General features: G+C 44.0%; 1 protein-coding gene across 5 annotated transcripts in view; it reads right to left on the reverse strand.

Moving 5' to 3' along the window:
* Nucleotides 1-20,000, reverse strand: part of nova2 (NOVA alternative splicing regulator 2) — a 211,979-nt gene that overhangs the window by 97,879 nt on the left and 94,100 nt on the right. For all 5 annotated transcript variants that reach the window (XM_061972216.2, XM_061972218.2, XM_061972215.2 and 2 more), the window contains one exon: nt 15,529-15,672. In XM_061972216.2, coding sequence (XP_061828200.1) covers nt 15,529-15,672 — 144 coding nt within the window. The remainder of the gene's footprint in view (nt 1-15,528; nt 15,673-20,000) is intronic.

Consider the following 20,000-nt stretch of genomic DNA (forward strand, 5'->3'; position numbering starts at 1 on the left):
CCTAGTAGCCAGGGTCCAGGGGCCGCAGGCCCCGGGAGGTCCAGGACAAAGTCCTGGTGAGGGGTTCAGGGGCCTACGCAAAATGATTGATTGCATTCAGACAGGTTAAAATGTTGCTAAAACCATCACTTTTCTATCAGTCACAGTGACTTTTCAAAACAAAAATATTACAGCAAAAATATTAAGGACATACTTCTGTATTTTGGTAGTTATGCTGTCAACATTTAACAAGATTTCTTCAACTTGGACTTGAAAGCATAAATAGTATAAACACTTTTAACAGTAGGTCGTGCTGTGAAATACAGCCGACAGGATTGCGCACCAAACACGAAGCAAGGCCAAAGCGCACGCATGGTGCAGGAGAACAAAGGACTTCTTTCATTTAAGGTTTGTGACAAACCATCAAACTCATTCGTTAAAAGGACTCTATAGTAATATAAAGCGAATTTTTCTGGACATTATCATGCAAGAAAAGTTTATTTTTGGGACCGCGATCACCGCGTAATGATTTTTAAAGGTTGCATTACAAACATTTAACTGTCCCATGTGATCAGCCAGTGCGATTGGAAGTCCATGCTCAATTATTGCCTCCGTAAATAAAACTTCGGCATTTATCACATCCAAAGAATCTGTTTGGGCGACGAAAAACGTTGAAAGTTTTCCACTTGTATCGCTAGCAACGGCATTAGACTTGTGTTTTTTTGTCCCAACGTGGTCTTTTACATCGCTAATTCCTCCGTGTCCGATCGAAAAATCTTGTCTGCACAAGGTGCAATTCGCGTAGTTTTCACCCTTTTTTTTTTTTTTAAATTAATGAAAAACCGTATTTTTTATCACTGCAACCGTAACCCGGAATAGGTTGATGAAAACCGTACTAATTACGGGAAAACCGGAGTAGTTGGCAGGTATGGACTTTTCAAAACAAAAATATTCCAGCAAAAATCATATGGGTTGATTGACATGTTTATTCTGTAAGCTAACTTCAATAGTTTGAAATTATTTTGACAGTTAATGCCAGTTATCCTGTCAACCTTTCACAAGACTTCAATTTGTTCATTGAAAGTATAAACACTTTTTACAGTAAACAAATGGTAAAACAGTACTAAACAATTCCATAAAAAAAAAAAAAATTGGTGTCATTATTAACTTTCTGTCCAAGCTTGTATAATCTACTGCCTTGTTCAATTGTAAAAAAATATTCTGTGCCTAAAATTCACATTTCTATCACAATTATCATACTGTAAACATGGTAAGCTAACTTCATTAAAATTAATAGTCCTGTCAATAGCATGGAATTACAATTCAAATGTAGTTTTTTTGTAAGCCTTTCAAAATAATTCAAAATATGAAAAATTAATGAAAATTAATTTTAGCCATCAGACACTTGAAAAGTGGCACATCACATCTCTAATGTAATCATTTGAACTTTTCAACAGAAATAGCACTGCAAAAATATTAAGGACATACTTCTGTATTTTGGTAGTTATGCTGTCAACATTTAACAACAACATTTTGGTAGTTATTAGAGATGCGCGGTTTGCGGGCACAACCGCGGAGTCCGCGGATTATCCGCGGATCGGGCGGATGAAATTTTAAAAAAAATTAGATTTTATCCGCGGGTCGGGTCGGGTCGGGTCGGGTGGTTGAAATAAAAAAAAATTAGATTTTAAATAGATTCAGGCGGGTGGCAGTTAAACCAATTGGTAAATATATATACATAGTTAAATGTTGTTACCCACATACGAAAAACGAGCAGGCACCTGCAGCATATGTCACAACAGAAGAAGAAAAAAAAAAGAGATGGACACTTTTACGGAGCGGAGAAGGGACGCCTCGTTGGGGTCCGGGACCGAGGCCCCTTCCCCCGAGAGGGCCCCACCGGGAGCCGTAGCTGAGGCGATCCGCGAGAAGGGCCCGACGCACGTCCAGGGTCACCGCACCGACACCCCGCCTCGTTCGCCTTCGCTGCGGCCGGCGTCACGTGCAGCAGGTAAGCAGCTTACCTGCCCGCCACCCCCGTGGCCGGGGCCTCGTAACAGGGATCACTCCGCGCGTTCCGCCCGCGCAGCTTACCTGCCCGCCACCCCTGTTGCCGGGGGCGCGTAACAGGGGTCACTCCGCGCGCAGTGCGCTCACGAAAGGGGTGGGGCTCACCCTGGTTGATATAGACAGCAGCTAGGACGGTGGCCATGGAAGTCGGAACCCGCTAAGGAGTGTGTAACAACCCACCTGCCGAATCAACTAGCCCTGAAAATGGATGGCGCTGGAGCGTCGGGCCCATATACCCGGCCGTCGCCGGCAGCGAGACGCGCTTGGAGGTGCGCTCAGCGCGGCTCCCATATGATTGCGCACTGGTGTGCGTCTGGGTCGTGACAGCGTGGCACGCGAATGTCTGTGCTGCATTGGATCAGTCTCCTTTCTTTAACAGGCAAAAGCTTTATAACCTCACTAATGCCTTGCATCGTCTATATTAGATATATAACAACGGGCGGGTGCGGGCGGATGCGGTTCTGATCAAATGTTAGATCGGGTGGATTGCGGATGGTTGACGACTTTCTGATGCGGTTGCGGATGAAATAATTGCCTATCCGCGCATCTCTAGTAGTTATGCTGTCAACATTTAACAAGATTTCTTCAACTTGGACTTGAAAGCATAAATAGTATAAACACTTTTAACAGTATAACAGTACTAAACAATTCCAATAGATAACATTGGTGTCATTACCTTTTTGTGGCTAAAATCCAAATTTAGCAACGGCATTAGACTTGTGTTTTTTTTGTCCCAACGTGGTCTTTTACATCGCTAATTCCTCCGTGTCCGATCGAAAAATCTTGTCTGCACAAGGTGCAATTCGCGTAGTTTTCACCCTTTTTTGGAACGGATCATTATTCCCGGATAGGCTTTTGAATATTCTTCACGGAATGACTGCAGTTTTCTTTTCGGTTTAAGACTCGTTTGCGATTTTTTTCCTCCGGCTGATTCCATGATCGTTCGCTCGTTTGGAAACAATGGCAACTGGTGCCTCGTGCTTGGCAGCGGTGCTATAAATAGCCTCGCGCATGGCATTCGGAATGGCTCGATAGGAAGTTACGGGAAGCAGTGTCGATTGTCATTGTTGTTACGCGATTTCGTGAATAAAACTTTTTTTTAATTAATGAAAAAACTTATTTTTTATCACTGCAACCGTAACCCGGAATAGGTTGATGAAAACCGTACTAATTACGGGAAAACCGGAGACCGGAGTAGTTGGCAGGTATGGATTCAGTCCAGTCCAGAATGCGAGCCCGCATGGTCGTAAAACAGCCCAGGACCATGGAAGGCCGCCTTGTTGGGCCTGCTGAGCCCAACATGGAACATCACAGCATTGCATGTCAGCGCGGCCCTTGGGCAGTGGAGTGGGGGGGTTGAGGGGTGGGGGTTCCTACTGGAAAACATCACTGACACCGCCAGGGTTCACAGTTCAACTCCCGCTGCAGCCTCCCGACACAGAAAGCCACTCAGACGACAGCGAATCTGACATTTGTGATGCCAGAGCCAACGCCCACTTTCACGCTTGTCCGTCAGTCAACATGTGACCAATCCGCGACCGAAAAGGAACCGCGGTGCGAGCAGGTTGTGGGGAAGACGACAAGGCCCAGGGAGGCAAATGGCGGCCATGTTTGCGCGCTCTGTGATGTTTTCATTCTGCGTGGCGCAGTGCGAGAGAGCTTAGCGCCACTAAGAAGCTTACGGCGCTCAAACCAGCGTGTGTGTGTGTGTGTGTGTGTGTCACCATGCTAGACTGTGTGACAGATGTGCCTCTTCTGTGTGTGTTTGAGAGAGCTGGATTAAAGGCAAACTTCTAAAATGGTGGCTGCAGCGGCGGCGGCGGCAGGGCGCGTCAAGGTTGAGAAAGAAGACTTGACATGCACTAGAATACAAACACTAATATTAAGTCGGATTCGTGTTTTTCTCTGCTTATTTTAAAGGGGAACTGTGCTTTTTTGGGGGGAATACAGTCTGGTGTGCCGTGGGAGATGATCTATCCATCCATCCATCCATCTTCTTCCGCTTATCCGAGGTCGGGTCGCGGGGGCAGCAGCCTAAGCAGGGAAGCCCAGACTTCCCTCTCCCCAGCCACTTCGTCCAGCTCTTCCTGTGGGACCCCGAGGCGTTCCCAGGCCAGCCGGGAGACATAGTCTTCCCAACGTGTCCTGGGTCTTCCCCCGTGGCCTCCTACCGGTCGGACGTGCCCTAAACACCTTCCTAGGGAGGCGTTCGGGGGGCATCCTGACCAGATGCCCGAACCACCTCATCTGGCTCCTCTCCATGTGGAGGAGCAGCGGCTTTACTTTGAGCTCCTCCTGGATGGCAGAGCTTCTCACCCTATCTCTAAGGGAGAGACCCAAACTCATTTGGGCCGCTTGTACCCGTGATCTTGTCCTTTCGGTCATAACCCAAAGCGCATGACCATAGGTGAGGATGGGAACGTAGATCGACCGGTAAATTGAGAGCTTTGCCTTCCGGCTCAGCTCCTTCTTCACCACAACGGATCGATACAGCGTCCGCATTACTGAAGACGCCGCACCGATCCGCCTGTCCATCTCAAGATCCACTCTTCCCTCACTCGTGAACAAGACTCCGAGGTAATTGAACTCCTCCACTTGGGGCAAGATCTCCTCCCCAACCCGGAGATGGCACTCCACCCTTTTCCGGGCGAGAACCATGGACTCGGACTTGGAGGTGCTGATTCTCATCCCAGTCGCTTCACACTCGGCTGCGAACCGATCCAGTGAGAGCTGAAGATCCTGGCCAGATGAAGCCATCAGGACCACATCATCTGCAAAAAGCAGAGACCTAATCCTGCAGCCACCAAACCAGATACCCTCAACGCCTTGACTGCGCCTAGAAATTCTGTCCATAAAAGTTATAAACAGAATCGGTGACAAAGGGCAGCCTTGGCGGAGTCCAACCCTCACTGGAAACGTGTCCGACTTACTGCCGGCAATGCGGACCAAGCTCTGACACTGATCATACAGGGAGCGGACTGCCACAATCAGACAGTCCGATACCCCATACTCTCTGAGCACTCCCCACAGGACTTCCCGAGGGACACGGTCGAATGCCTTCTCCAAGTCCACAAAGCACATGTAGACTGGTTGGGCAAACTCCCATGCACCCTCAAGGACCCTGCCCAGAGTAAAGAGCTGGTCCACAGTTCCACGACCAGGACGAAAACCACACTGTTCCTCCTGAATCCGAGGTTCTACTATCCGGCGTAGCCTCCTCTCCAGTACACCTGAATAGACCTTACCGGGAAGGCTGAGGAGTGTGATCCCACGATAGTTAGAGCACACCCTCCGGTTCCCCTTCTTAAAGAGAGGAACCACCACCCCGGTCTGCCAATCCAGAGGTACTGCCCCCGATGTCCACGTGATGCTGGGAGATGATCTAACTTCACCTATTTGGGGTAAAATAATATTTTTTGCAAACCGGTAATTATAGTCAGCAAATGATGTGTTGTTGTTGAGTGTCGGTGCTGTTTAGAGCTCGTCAGAGTAACCGTGTAATACTCTTCCATATCAGTAGGTGGCAGGCGGCAGCTAATTGCTTTGTAGATGTCGGAAACAGCGTGCAGGTAAAAGGGTGTCTAATGCTTAAACAAAAAATAAACAAAAGGTGAGTTAGGGAAGGCTATGCAGAATTAAACTAAAACTGAACTGGCTACAAAGTAAACAAAAACAGAATGCTGGACGACAGCAAAGACTTACTTACAATGGATGGATAGTCTTCATAAGTCTTGGTGTGATATAACATTGTTGTAACACATTTTTATTAAAGCTGCAGCTAACGATTATTTTTCTATCGATTAATCTATAGATTTTTTTTTTTTTCGATTAATCGGTTAATCTATAGATTATTTTTTTCGATTAATCTATAGATTATTTTTCCTTTTAACGATTATTTTTTTTATTTAAAATGAAGATGAACAAATAAATGTAGGCCAGTTTTTTCAAAAGGCATGGCTTTTATTTACAAAAAAAAAAAAAATATATATATATATATATATATATATATATATATATATATATATATATATAGTAGGGGTGTGGGAAAAAATAGATTCGAATTCGAATCGCGACTCTCACGTTGTGCGATTCAGAATCGATTCTTATATTTTAAAAACCGTTTTTAATTTTTTTTTTTATTAATTTATTATTTTTTCATTTTTTTATTTTATTTTTATTTTTTTTAAATTAATCAATCCAACAAAACAATACACAACAACACCATAACAATGCAATCCAATTCCAAAAGCAAAGCCGAGCCAGCAACACTCAGAACTGCAATAAACAGAGCAATTGAGAGGAGACACAAAACAAACAAAAGTAGTGAAACAAAAATGAATATTATCAACAACAGTATCAATATTAGTTACAATTTCAACATAGCAGTGATTAAAAATCCCTCATTGACATTATCATTAGACATTTATAAAAAAAAGAACAATAGTGTCACAGTGGCTTACACTTGCATCGCATCTCATAAGCTTGACAACACACTGTGTCCAATATTTTCACAAAGATAAAATAAGTCATATTTTTGCTTCATTTAATAGTTCAAACAAATGTACATTATTGCAATCAGTTGATAAAACATTGTCCTTTACGATTATAAAAGCTTTTCACTCTGCTTGCATGTCAGCAGACTGGGGTAGATCCTGCTGAAATCATATGTATTGAATGAATAGACAATCCTTTTTGAATCGAGAATCGTGTTGAATTGAAAAAAATCGATTTATAATCGAATCGTGACCCCAAGAATCCATATTGAATGGAATCGTGGGACACCCAAATATTGGCAGCCCTAATAGACAGTCACATCATGATCCAACACTGCAAGATACTTTTACTTTGAAGGTGTGTCCATAAAGCAAATGTGAGTGGTGGGCTGTAATTACAGGCGGGGCAGGCCAGCAATTGTAATTCATTTGCGTCTTTTTATGACTTTGCCTCCGCGTGTGAGGGCGTCATAATATCCCGGAGCGAGCAGGGAAGCGAGTCGATTGTAATTAAAAAAAAAAAAAAAAACAGGTGTAAGGGATGAATATTTAATGTGGAGAGGCCTCAGCTTCATTAGTACTTACCGTATTTTCCGCACTATAAGGCGCACCTAAAAACCACAAATTTTCTCAAAAGCTGACAGTGCGCCTTATAACCCGGTGCGCTTTATATATGGATAAATATTAAGATTCATTTTCATAAAGTTTCGGTCTCGCAACTTCGGTAAACAGCCGCCATATTTTTTCCCGGTAGAACAGGAAGCGCTTCTTCTTCTACGCAAGCAACCGCCAAGGTAAGCACCCGCCCCCATAGAACAGGAAGCGCTTCTTCTTCTACTGTAAGCAACCACCCGCCCGCGTAGAAGAAGAAAAAGCGCGCGGATATCACCGTACGTTTCATTTCCTTTGTGTGTTTACATCTGTAAAGACCACAAAATGGCTCCTACTAAACGACAGGGATCCGGTTCATGAAAAGACGCAAACTCTCCATCCGCACACGGATTACTATTTCACAGCAACTGATATTCCTGTGAACCGCACTGTGGATACAACGGGAGCACGTACGGTGAATATTCGCACCACAGGGAATGAGAAGTCATCCTTCACTGTGGTTCTAGCTTGCCATGCTAATGGCCAGAAACTTCCACCCATGGTGATATTCAAAAGGAAGACCTTGCCAAAAGAGACCTTTCCAGCCGGCGTCATCATAAAAGCTAACTCGAAGGGATGGATGAAGAAAAGATGAGCGAGTGGTTAAGGTAAGTTTACGCGAAGAGGCCGGGTGGCTTTTTTCAGCAGCTCCGTCCATGTTGATATACGACTCCATGCGCGCCCACATCACGCTGGTTTTTAATATATTATTAAAGTTTGACTGACCTGTCTGACTGTTTTTTTGACATTCCTTTAGCGCAGTTAGATGCGGCTTACAACACGGGGCGGCTTATAGGTGGACAAAGTTTTGAAATATGCCGTTCATTGAAGGCGCGGCTTATAACCCAGGGCGCCTTATGGTGCGGAAAATACGGTATATATATATATATATATATATATATATATATATATATATATATATATACACACACACACACTTTACATACAGTCGGCTTTCGGCCCTTAAACTCTATTTTTTTAGCCCAATGCGGCTCCCAAGTCAAACATTTTGGACACCCCTGATCTACATCAACAATATGATTTGCCTAAGAAGCTGGACAGGACAGATTAAAAAATTTTTTTGAAAAAAATAAAAATAAATTAAAAATATTTGTTTTCTTTTTTTTTTGAATCGATTAAAAATTGTTACAAATAAGAAACGGGATTTATTGAAAATTCCTTTTTTTTTTTTTTTGACACCCCTAGTATCTGTGCACAAAGTGATGAAGCAGCAAAAAAAACCCAAAAAAAAAACATTTTCCAACTGCTCGAAAGAATAATCTGTAGATTAATCGATAGAAAAATAATCGTTAGCTGCAGCCTTAGTTTCAAACTGGGTCTTTGGTTCTTTGCGCACACGCGCACACACACACACACACACACACACACACACACACACACACACACACACACACACACACACACACACACACACACACACACACACACACACACACACACACACACGTGTTGTTTGTTCACACCGCAGCTTTGCAGCTTTGTCCAAAGACACATAGGTTATATTTGGACTACCATCGCCTGGCACCCTAATAAATCTGTCATACTGCTGTGTGTGTGTGTGTGTGTGTGTGTGTGTGTGAGAATGGCGGCCAGTCTCGTGCTCTCATAGCGCTGCTCCTAATTGGTTGTCGCAGGCTGAAGTGCTGCCGCCGCATTATTCTCCCAGCAGATGTGACATATAGGAGGAGAGGGAGGAAAAAGGAGTGTAGGAAGATAGGTATAAAAGGAGGTCTAGTAGGCTTGCAAGAAGAAAAAGCAGGTCTGAGGGAAGGAAGCAGGTGTAGCAAAGTAGGTGACTCGCTGTTGCCACGGAAACAGCGCATGCTTTTCTTCTCCACCAAGAAGCAAGGTTATTTTCAAGCACTTGATTTGACGCCGGGCGAATCCAAAACATAGGCCACATGAATCAAGCGGCGCGGTCTCCTCCAGGAGCGCCTGAAGGGGAAGGGCGGCGAGAGGGGGTGTCGTATGGGTCGGGGGGGGTGGGGGGAGGGAAGTGACTAATGTCTTCCGAGGAGCCGAGAGGAGAGGAATGAGGCGCTCGGGCCAAGACGCGGCGCTGAATGTCTTTTCTGTCTTCAGTACACACACACGCTCTCACGCACACACACGCGAAGACACAACACAACAACAAAGCACGTGCAAGGAGAGAAATCTTAAGAAGTTGCACAGAGGAAACACACACACACACACACACACACCTTAGTCTGCCAAAATGGCTGCACAGCTTAGCTTGGCTGATGAGGGCAAGGGGAGGAAGGGAGACAAGTAAAAGAAAGAAAGAGACGCTTGTACACTCGTCCAGTCTGGACTAAAGAAGCTGTGTGTGTGTGTGTGTGTGTGTGTGAGTGTGTGTGTGTGTGTTCTCCGCACTGAAGGAGGCATCTGTATGCAAATGAGACATGGTTCTTCCTGGGTGACAAATCAAAAGGCCCACCTGCTGCAATGGCCCATCACTGTGTGTGTGTGTGTGTGTGTGCACGCACGTGTGTGTGTGTGTGTGTGTGTGTGTGTGTGATTCTTGCACCATGCATCTGTTGTCGCTGGCAGATACTTGCGTGCCGGGCTTAAACAACGGCGCCTTGTATGCGTTGCCCAGTCCATTGGAACAAACAAACAAGATGGCCGGCGATAAATATAAAAGTTTAAATAGTGTCCATCCTTGCACGCTACAATATCTTATTTAAAAATACACAGAATTTATCATTTGACGCGGAAAGTAGTGTTTAAAAACGCGGATTTCCGCGGACATCTCACCCGCCTGGATAAGGCACCATCACGGAACATTGTGGAAGCGCTGTATGAACCGAGGCATGACGCCCTACCACCAAATATAAAACACACACACAAACCATACTTGCCAACCTTGAGACCTCCCAATTTCGGGAGGTGGGGGGTGGGGCTGGGGGGGCGTGGTCGGAGGTGGGGCGGGGCGTGGTTGGGGGCGTGGTTAAGAGGGGAGGAGTATATTGACAGCTAGAATTCACCATGTCAGGTATTTCATACATATATATATATATATATATGATGACGGACTGGCAGTGTGTCGCGCCTCGCCAAGGAGCAGCGAGAATACCAAGAAGCGCATATGCCACATTTTCAAAGAGAACGGCCTACGGATCACGATTGAAGCCAACAAGCAAACCGTCAACTTCCTTGACGTCACTTTCAACCTGAGAAATAACAGCTACCAACCATTCACGAAACCCAACACAACACTCCAATACGTGCACCATGACAGCAACCACCCACCCACCACCACGAAAAGAATACCTACCGGAATCAATAAAAGGCTATCGATGCTGTCATCTAGCAAAGCTGGATTTGACCAAGCAACCCCCCCGTACCAAAAAGCCCTTGATGAAAGTGGATACAATTTCACCCTCACCTATGAACCCACGCCAGGAAACCAGCCAAAAAAGAACAGAAAACGAAACATCATCTGGTACAACCCCCCATACAGCAAAAACGTCTCAACGAACATTGGACACAAATTCCTCAATCTGATTGACAAACACTTTCCCAAAGACAACACCCTAAGAAAAGTATTCAACATAAACAACATTAAATTGAGCTACAGCTGCATGAACAATATACGACAAATCATCTCAAACCACAACAAAACAATTGCAAATGAGCCGTCGACCCCCAGACAGAGCGACTCCAAAACCAACAAAGGATGTAACTGTCGAAAGAAACCTGATTGCCCTCTCAACGGGGGGTGCTTACAAACATCAGTTGTCCACCAATCTAAGGTAATACGCAAGGACATTAACACATCCGACACATATGTAGGATTAACCGAGGGAGAATTCAAAACCAGACGGAACAATCACAAGGCTTCTTTCAGGAACAAAAACCTGCAAAATACCACAGAACTCAGCAAACACATTTGGGACCTCAAAGACAATAATGTTGAATATTCAATAACATGGCAAATTCTTGCATCCAGCACACCTTACAATAGTGGTAATAAAAGATGCAACCTATGCTTGAAAGAGAAACTGTTTATTATTTACCGTCCAGACCTGTCATCCCTCAACAAGCGCAGCGAAATTGTAACAACATGCCGCCATAGATGGAAACACCTCCTAGGTAACACATGAGCCAATCACCACGCCCCTAGGCCAGCCTGTACCCACCCACTCTGTGCCCTATATAAACCATGGTATGCGAATGCTCCCATTAAAATCTCCTGATGATTGAGGGTACCCCCCCTCATGAAACAGGCCTGTAGAGATGAAATAGTCTTGTGATTTTTTTCCCCCACACACATATATATATATATATGTATATATATATATATAATCCTACATATGTGTCGGATGTGTTAATGTCCTTGCGTGTTACCTTAGATTTTTTTCCCCACACATACATATATTGCGCTCTACTACGGTATCGAGCACTATTTTTTGGATAACCTTATTAAGACATATATATATATATATATATATATATATATATATATATACAATTTCACCCTCACCTATGAACCCACGCCAGGAAACCAACCAAAAAAGAACAGAAAACGAAACAACATCATCTGGTACAACCCCCCATACAGCAAAAACGTCTCAACTAACATTGGCCACAAATTCCTCAGTCTGATTGACAAACACTTCCCCAAAGGCAACACCCTAAGAAAAGTATTCAACAAGAACAACATTAAATTGAGCTACAGCTGCATGAACAATATACGACAAATCATCTCAAACCACAACAAAACAATTGCAAATGAGCCGTCGGCCCCCGGACAGAGCGACCCCAAAACCAACAAAGGCTGCAACTGCCGCAAGAAACCTGATTGCCCTCTCAACGGGGGGTGCTTACAAACATCAGTTGTTTACCAATCTAAAGTAACACGCAAGGACATTAACACATCCGACACATATGTAGGATTAAACGAGGGAGAGTTTAAAACCAGATGGAACAATCACAAGGCTTCTTTCAGGAACCAAAACCTGCGGAATACCACAGAACTCAGCAAACACATTTGGGACCTCAAAGACAATAATGTTGAATATTCAATAACATGGCAAATTCTTGCATCCAGCACACCTTACAATAGTGGTAATAAAAGATGCAACCTATGCTTGAAAGAGAAACTGTTTATTATTTACCGTCCAGACCTGTCATCCCTCAACAAGCGCAGCGAAATTGTAACAACATGCCGCCATAGACGGAAACACCTCCTAGGTAACACGTGAGCCAATCACCACGCCCCTAGGCCAGCCTGTACCCACCCACTCTGTGCCCTATATAAACTATGGTATGCGAATGCTCCCATTAAAATCTCCTGATGATTGAGGGTACCCCCCCTCATGAAACAGGCCTGTAGAGATGAAATAGTCTTGTGATTTTTTTCCCACACATACATATATTGCGCTCTACTACGGTATCGAGCACTATTTTTTGGATAACCTTATTAAGACATATATATATATATATATATATATATATATATATATATATATATATATATATATATATATATATATATATATATTAGAGATGCGCGGTTTGCAGGCACAACCGCGGAGTCCGCGGATTATCCGCGGATCGGGCGGATGAAATTAAAAAAAATTAGATTTTATCCGCGGGTCGGGTCGGGTCGGGTTGGGCGGTTGAAATAAAAAAAAAAAAAGATTTTAAATAGATTCAGGCGGGTGGCAGTTAAACCAATTGGGAAATATATATACATAGTTAAATGTTGTTACCCACATACGAAAAACGAGCAGGCACCTGCAGCATATGCCACAACAGCAGAAAAAAGAAAAAAAAGAGATGGACACTTTTACGGAGCGGAGAAGGGACGCCTCGCCGGGGTCCGGGACCGAGGCCCCTTCCCCCGAGAGGGCCCCACCGGGAGCCGTAGCTGAGGCGATCCGCGAGAAGGGCCCGACGCACGTCCAGGGTCACCACCGCGCCCACCGCACCGACACCCCGCCTCGTCCGCCTTCGCCGCGGCCGGCGTCACGCGCAGCAGGTAAGCAACTTACCTGCCCGCCACCCCCGTGGCCGGGGGCTCGTAACAGGGGTCACTGCGCGCGCTCCGCCCGCGCAGCATACCTGCCCGCCACCCCTGTTGCCGGGGGAGCGTAACAGGGGTCACTCCGCGCGCAGTGCGCTCACGAAAGGGGTGGGGCTCACCCTGGTTGATATAGACAGCAGCTAGGACGGTGGCCATGGAAGTCGGAACCCGCTAAGGAGTGTGTAACAACCCACCTGCCGAATCAACTAGCCCTGAAAATGGATGGCGCTGGAGCGTCGGGCCCATACCCGGCCGTCGCCGGCAGCGAGACGCGCTTGGAGGTGCGCTCAGCGCGGCACCCATATGATTGCGCACTGGTGTGCGTCTGGGTCGTGACAGCGTGGCACGCGAATGTCTGTGCTGCATTGGATCAGTCTCCTTTCTTTAACAGGCAAAAGCTTTATAACCTCACTAATGCCTTGCATCATCTATATTAGATATATAACAACGGGCGGGTGCGGTTCTGATCAAATGTTATATCGGGTGGATGGCGGATGGTTGACGACTTTCTGATGCGGTTGCGGATGAAATAATTGCCTATCCGCGCATCTCTAATATATATATATGTATATATATATATATATTTTTAGTTTTGGGGCGGCATGGCGTAGTGGGTAGAGCAACCGTGCCAGAAACCTGAGGGTTGCAGGTTCGCTCCCCGCCTCTTACCATCCAAAAAAATCGCTGCCGTTGTGTCCTTGGGCGGGACACTTCACCCTTTGCCCCCGGTGCCACTCACACCGGTGAATTGAATGATGAATGATAGGTGGTGGTCGGAGGGGCCGTTGGCGCAAATTGCAGCCACGCTTCCGTCAGTCTACCCCAGGGCAGCTGTGGCTATGAAAGTAGCTTACCACCACCAGGTGTGAATGAATGATGGGTTCTACATGTAAAGCGACTTTGGGTACTTAGAAAAGCGCTATATAAATCCCAGTTATTATTATTATTATTAAAGTTAGCTCCATTTGTTGATCCATCCTACGACTCCCATCCTTGCACGACTCCCATCCTTGCACGACTCCCATCCTTGCACGCTACAATATCTTATTTAAAAATACACAGAATTTATCATTTGACACGGAAAGTAGTGTTTAAAAACGCGGATTTCCGCGGACATTTCACCCGCCTGGGTAATGCACCATCACGGAACATTGTGGAAGCGCTGTATGACCCTAGGCATGACGCCCTACCACCAAATATAAAACACACACAAACCATACTTGCCAACCTTGAGACCTACAATTTCGGGAGGTGGGGGGTGGGGCTGGGGGGCGTGGTTGGGGGCGTGGTTAAGAGGGGAGGAGTATATTGACAGCTAGAATTCACCAAGTCAGGTATTTCATACATATATATATATATATATATATATATATATATATATATATATATATCCTGAAAATATGCAAACAAAACTGTGTTTAGATAATTGATACTTCAAACTTGCATAAATAAATATTAAGGAATATAACATAACTTGGCTTCTGAGGGCTTCAAAATGTAATGAATAAAATGCTAAAGTTGTTGATAAACAAGCAATTATTTTAATAATTAAATATGGTCATTTTAAATGAATTATTATGATAATTTAAAATTAATTATTTCAAATATGTTTATTTTAATGTATAATTCTATGGCTGGATGTAATAAGGAGTCAGAAAAAATACAATTAATTTTGATGTTTTAGCAAAATATAGTAAACATTTATTTAGTTTTTTTTTTTTTTTGGATTAATAAATATATTTATTTTTAGGTAAGATAAACATAATAATACAATTTATCTCTAGTCTGGATGATTTAGTTCTTGTCACCCTGTTGTCCTCCCGTCATGAAAAAAGGCTGTCCTCACTCAGGTCCGCATGGAGCTGGAGGGGGCGTGGCTTCCAGCTCCGGCTGAAAATCGGGAGATTTTCGGAAGAATATTTGTACCGGGAGGTTTTCGGGAGAGGCGCTGAATTTTCGGGAGTCTCCCGGAAAATTCGGGAGGGTCGGCAAGTATGCACAGACAAAGCCCACACTGTGATTGGTTGGACCTTGGCAGCGCACACTCCACTAGCGCCATGACAACACTGCAGAGCCAGCGTGTGACGGGCATTTTAAGCAACCAATCAATGAAGCAATTGATGAATGCATCCATCCATCAATGTAACAAGCAGCCAAACCATTCATCTTCACAGCGACCGACCAATCAGCTAATGAAGCAAACAACCACCTTTGATCCGTGCATCATCCATAAATGGAACATTCAACTGGACAGCAAGCGGCCAGTCAACAAATTGACCTTACCGGGATAGAAGTCTTTGGATTTGGACAGCTTGATGGTGGCTCCCGTCTCTTTCTGCAGCTGGACGATGGTCTGTCCTCCCTTGCCGATGATGGAGCCGGCCGCATAGCTGGGAATCAGAACCTTGAGAAAGTACTCGCCTTCCTCTGCAGCGGGGGAACAGGAAACAGGAAGTTAGCGATGGAGTTTCTGCTTTGAACTTTTCCCGACAAGCAAAGCTGAAAGCTAATACAGGTAAAAGCCAGTAAATTAGAATATTTAGAAAAACTTGATTTATTTCAGTAATTGCATTCAAAAGGTGTAACTTGTACATTATATTTATTCATTGCACACAGACTGATGCATTCAAATGTTTATTTCATTTAATTTTGATGATTTGAAGTGGCAACAAATGAAAATCCAAAATTCCGTGTGTCACAAAATTAGAATATTACTTAAGGCTAATACAAAAAAGGGATTTGTAGAAATGTTGGCCAACTGAAAAGTATGAAAATGAAAAATATGAGCATGTACAATACTCAATACTTGGTCGGAGCTCCTTTTGCCTCAATTACTGCGTTAATGCGGCGTGGCATGGAGTCGATGAGTTTCTGGCACTGCTCAGGTGTTATGAGAGCCCAGGTTGCTCTGATAGTGGCCTTCAACTCTTCTGCGTTTTTGGGTCTGGCATTCTGCATCTTCCTTTTCACAATACCCCACAGATTTTCTATGGGGCTAAGGTCAGGGGAGTTGGCGGGCCAATTTAGAACAGAAATACCATGGTCCGTAAACCAGGCACGGGTAGATTTTGCGCTGTGTGCAGGCGCCAAGTCCTGTTGGAACTTGAAATCTCCATCTCCATAGAGCAGGTCAGCAGCAGGAAGCATGAAGTGCTCTAAAACTTGCTGGTAGACGGCTGCGTTGACCCTGGATCTCAGGAAACAGAGTGGACCGACACCAGCAGATGACATGGCAACCCAAACCATCACCCAACCATGCAAATTTTGCATTTCCTTTGGAAATCGAGGTCCCAGAGTCTGGAGGAAGACAGGAGAGGCACAGGATCCACGTTGCCTGAAGTCTAGTGTAAAGTTTCCACCATCAGTGATGGTTTGGGGTGTCATGTCATCTGCTGGTGTCGGTCCACTCTGTTTCCTGAGATCCAGGGTCAACGCAGCCGTCTACCAGCAAGTTTTAGAGCACTTCATGCTTCCTGCTGCTGACCTGCTCTATGGAGATGGAGATTTCAAGTTCCAACAGGACTTGGCGCCTGCACACAGCGCAAAATCTACCCGTGCCTGGTTTACGGACCATGGTATTTCTGTTCTAAATTGGCCCGCCAACTCCCCTGACCTTAGCCCCATAGAAAATCTGTGGGGTATTGTGAAAAGGAAGATGCAGAATGCCAGACCCAAAAACGCAGAAGAGTTGAAGGCCACTATCAGAGCAACCTGGGCTCTCATAACACCTGAGCAGTGCCAGAAACTCATCGACTCCATGCCACGCCGCATTAACGCAGTAATTGAGGCAAAAGGAGCTCCAACCAAGTATTGAGTATTGTACATGCTCATATTTTTCATTTTCATACTTTTCAGTTGGCCAACATTTCTAAAAAATCCCTTTTTTGTATTAGCCTTAAGTAATATTCTAATTTTGTGACACACGGAATTTTGGATTTTCATTTGTTGCCACTTCAAATCATCAAAATTAAATGAAATAAACATTTGAATGCATCAGTCTGTGTGCAATGAATAAATATAATGTACAAGTTACACCTTTTGAATGCAATTACTGAAATAAATCAAGTTTTTCAAAATATTCTAATTTACTGGATTTTACCTGTACATAGGATGTTGGTACCTTTGTCCTCATGCACGCCATTTTTGTTTTTGACTAATGGAAACCTAAAGACAAGACCAGTGTCGAAGGTGATATTCCCAAACTGCGAGGATTCCCTGCCGTCGTCGTCGCTCGCTTTCTAGCGCATTAGCATGAAGGCCTTTGAAGGCGGCGGCTTCCACACTGGTCTGATCTAATTTCGGCGTCGGGCCCGAGGAATCTGGTCCTCGTCAGCGCGTTGGCACGGCGACAAGGAGTAGGCTGCTCGCTGGCGAGCTAATGGGATCCAACCCCCGCCGGTAGACGCATAGCTTCACAGGAGCGCTAGCGTGGGCGAGTTGCTCCCACCAAATGACAAAAGCAAAGATGGATCGGTCTTGATTGCGCCTGCAGCGCACAAGGAAATCATGTTTGGACCTTTGTCCCCCACCTTCATCTTATTAGCTTGACCAGATTTGAACGTGAGATGGAGATGTTTCTGAGATGAACTTGGAACCAAATAGAACCTTCTGTCAGAAAGTGTGAAAGAAGCTACTAGTGTGGGCTGCATTGGAACAGCCAATTTAAGACCAATTCAAAAGAAAGAAAATATAAATAAAAATTCTGATGGTGGAGCCTAACTCTAAAGTGTTTGTGAGTTGTAGTTTGTATTTGTGAATGAATCCAGTGCACAGCTGCAGTCATCAATACAAAAAGGCGACGTGAGTGCGCAATGTTTATATAGGAACTTCTGATCCTAATTCAGACTCCCAAATTAGAGCTCCCGTTTTCTTATTGATTTTATAATGTATATTTGTATAATGTGTGTGTTCTGAAATAGTGACAGAGAATAGAACAAGGATGGACAATTCAACCCTTAACTCAACAATGAGTAGATGAGTGTTATGTGTGTGTATATGTGTAAATAAATTAACACTGAAATTCAAGTATTTATTTTATTTATTTATTTATATTTATATATATATATATATATATATATATATGTATGTGTGGGGAAAAAAATCACAAGACTATTTCATCTCTACAGGCCTGTTTCATGAGGGGGGGTACCCTCAATCATCAGGAGATTTTAATGGGAGCATTCGCATACCATGGTTTATATAGGGCACAGAGTGGGTGGGTACAGGCTGGCCTAGGGGCGTGGTGATTGGCTCATGTGTTACCTAGGAGGTGTTTCCGTCTATGGCGGCATGTTGTTACAATTTCGCTGCGCTTGTTGAGGGATGACAGGTCTGGACGGTAAATAATAAACAGTTTCTCTTTCAAGCATAGGTTGCATCTTTTATTACCACTATTGTAAGGTGTGCTGGATGCAAGAATTTGCCATGTTATTGAATATTCAACATTGTTGTCTTTGAGGTCCCAAATGTGTTTGCTGAGTTCTGTGGTATTTCGCAGGTTTTTGTTCCTGAAAGAAGCCTTGTGATTGTTCCATCTGGTTTTGAATTCACCCTCGGTTAATCCTACATATGTGTCGGATGTGTTAATGTCCTTGCGTATTACCTTAGATTGGTAGACAACTGATGTTTGTAAGCACCCCCCGTTGAGGGGGCAATCAGGTTTCTTTCGACAGTTACATGCTTTGTTGGTTTTGGAGTCGCTCTGACTGGGGGTCGACGGCTCATTTGCAATTGTTTTGTTGTGGTTTGAGATGATTTGTCGTATATTGTTCATGCAGCTGTAGCTCAATTTAATGTTGTTCTTGTTGAATACTTTTCATAGGTTGTTGTCTTTGGGAAAGTGTTTGTCAATCAGATTGAGGAATTTGTGTCCAATGTTCGTTGAGACGTTTTTGCTGTATGGGGGGTTGTACCAGATGATGTCGTTTCGTTTTCTGTTCTTTTTTGGCTGGTTTCCTGGCGTGGGTTCATAGGTGAGGGTGAAATTGTATCCGCTTTCATCAAGGGCTTTTTGGTACGGGGGGGTTGCTTGGTCAAATTCAGCTTTGCTAGATGACAGCATCGATAGCCTTTTATTGATTCCGGTAGGTATTCTTTTCGTGGTGGTGGGTGAGTGGTTGCTGTCATGGTGCACGTATTGGAGTGTTGTGTTGGGTTTCGTGAATGGTTGGTAGCTGTTCTTTCTCAGGTTGAAAGTGACGTCAAGGAAGTTGACGGTTTGCTTGTTGGCTTCAATCGTGATCCGTATATATATATATATATATATATATATATATATATATATATATATATATATATATATATATATATATATATATATATATATATATATATATATATAGCTAGAATTCACTGAAAGTCAAGTATTTCTTATATATATATATCTTAACCACGCCCCCAACCACGCCCCCACCTCCCGAAATCGGAGGTCTCAAGGTTGGCAAGTATGCAGTAATGTATTTGTACCAGTTTAGATTTGTATGACCTTTCTTATTGAGGAAAGACGTTAATGTGGCTTGCTTTCATGTTAGCATTTAAGCTAGACCTAAGCTAATCAAGTCATCAAAGTGTGGGTATCAACCACAGTTTTTCTATCATTTTAATTCAATAATCGTCAGGAGTATTACAGCGGTTATCATTATGACCATTTATGTGCATATACTGTAGTACTGAAACCATGCACATTGCGATTAATCGACGCTGGAAAAGTACCGACTTCATTTTTCTTTATTGTTAAGTTAATTGAGTCATGGAAT

The sequence above is a fragment of the Nerophis lumbriciformis genome, linkage group LG17, assembly GCF_033978685.3.
Source record: "Nerophis lumbriciformis linkage group LG17, RoL_Nlum_v2.1, whole genome shotgun sequence".
Classification (NCBI taxonomy): Eukaryota; Metazoa; Chordata; class Actinopteri; order Syngnathiformes; family Syngnathidae; genus Nerophis; species Nerophis lumbriciformis.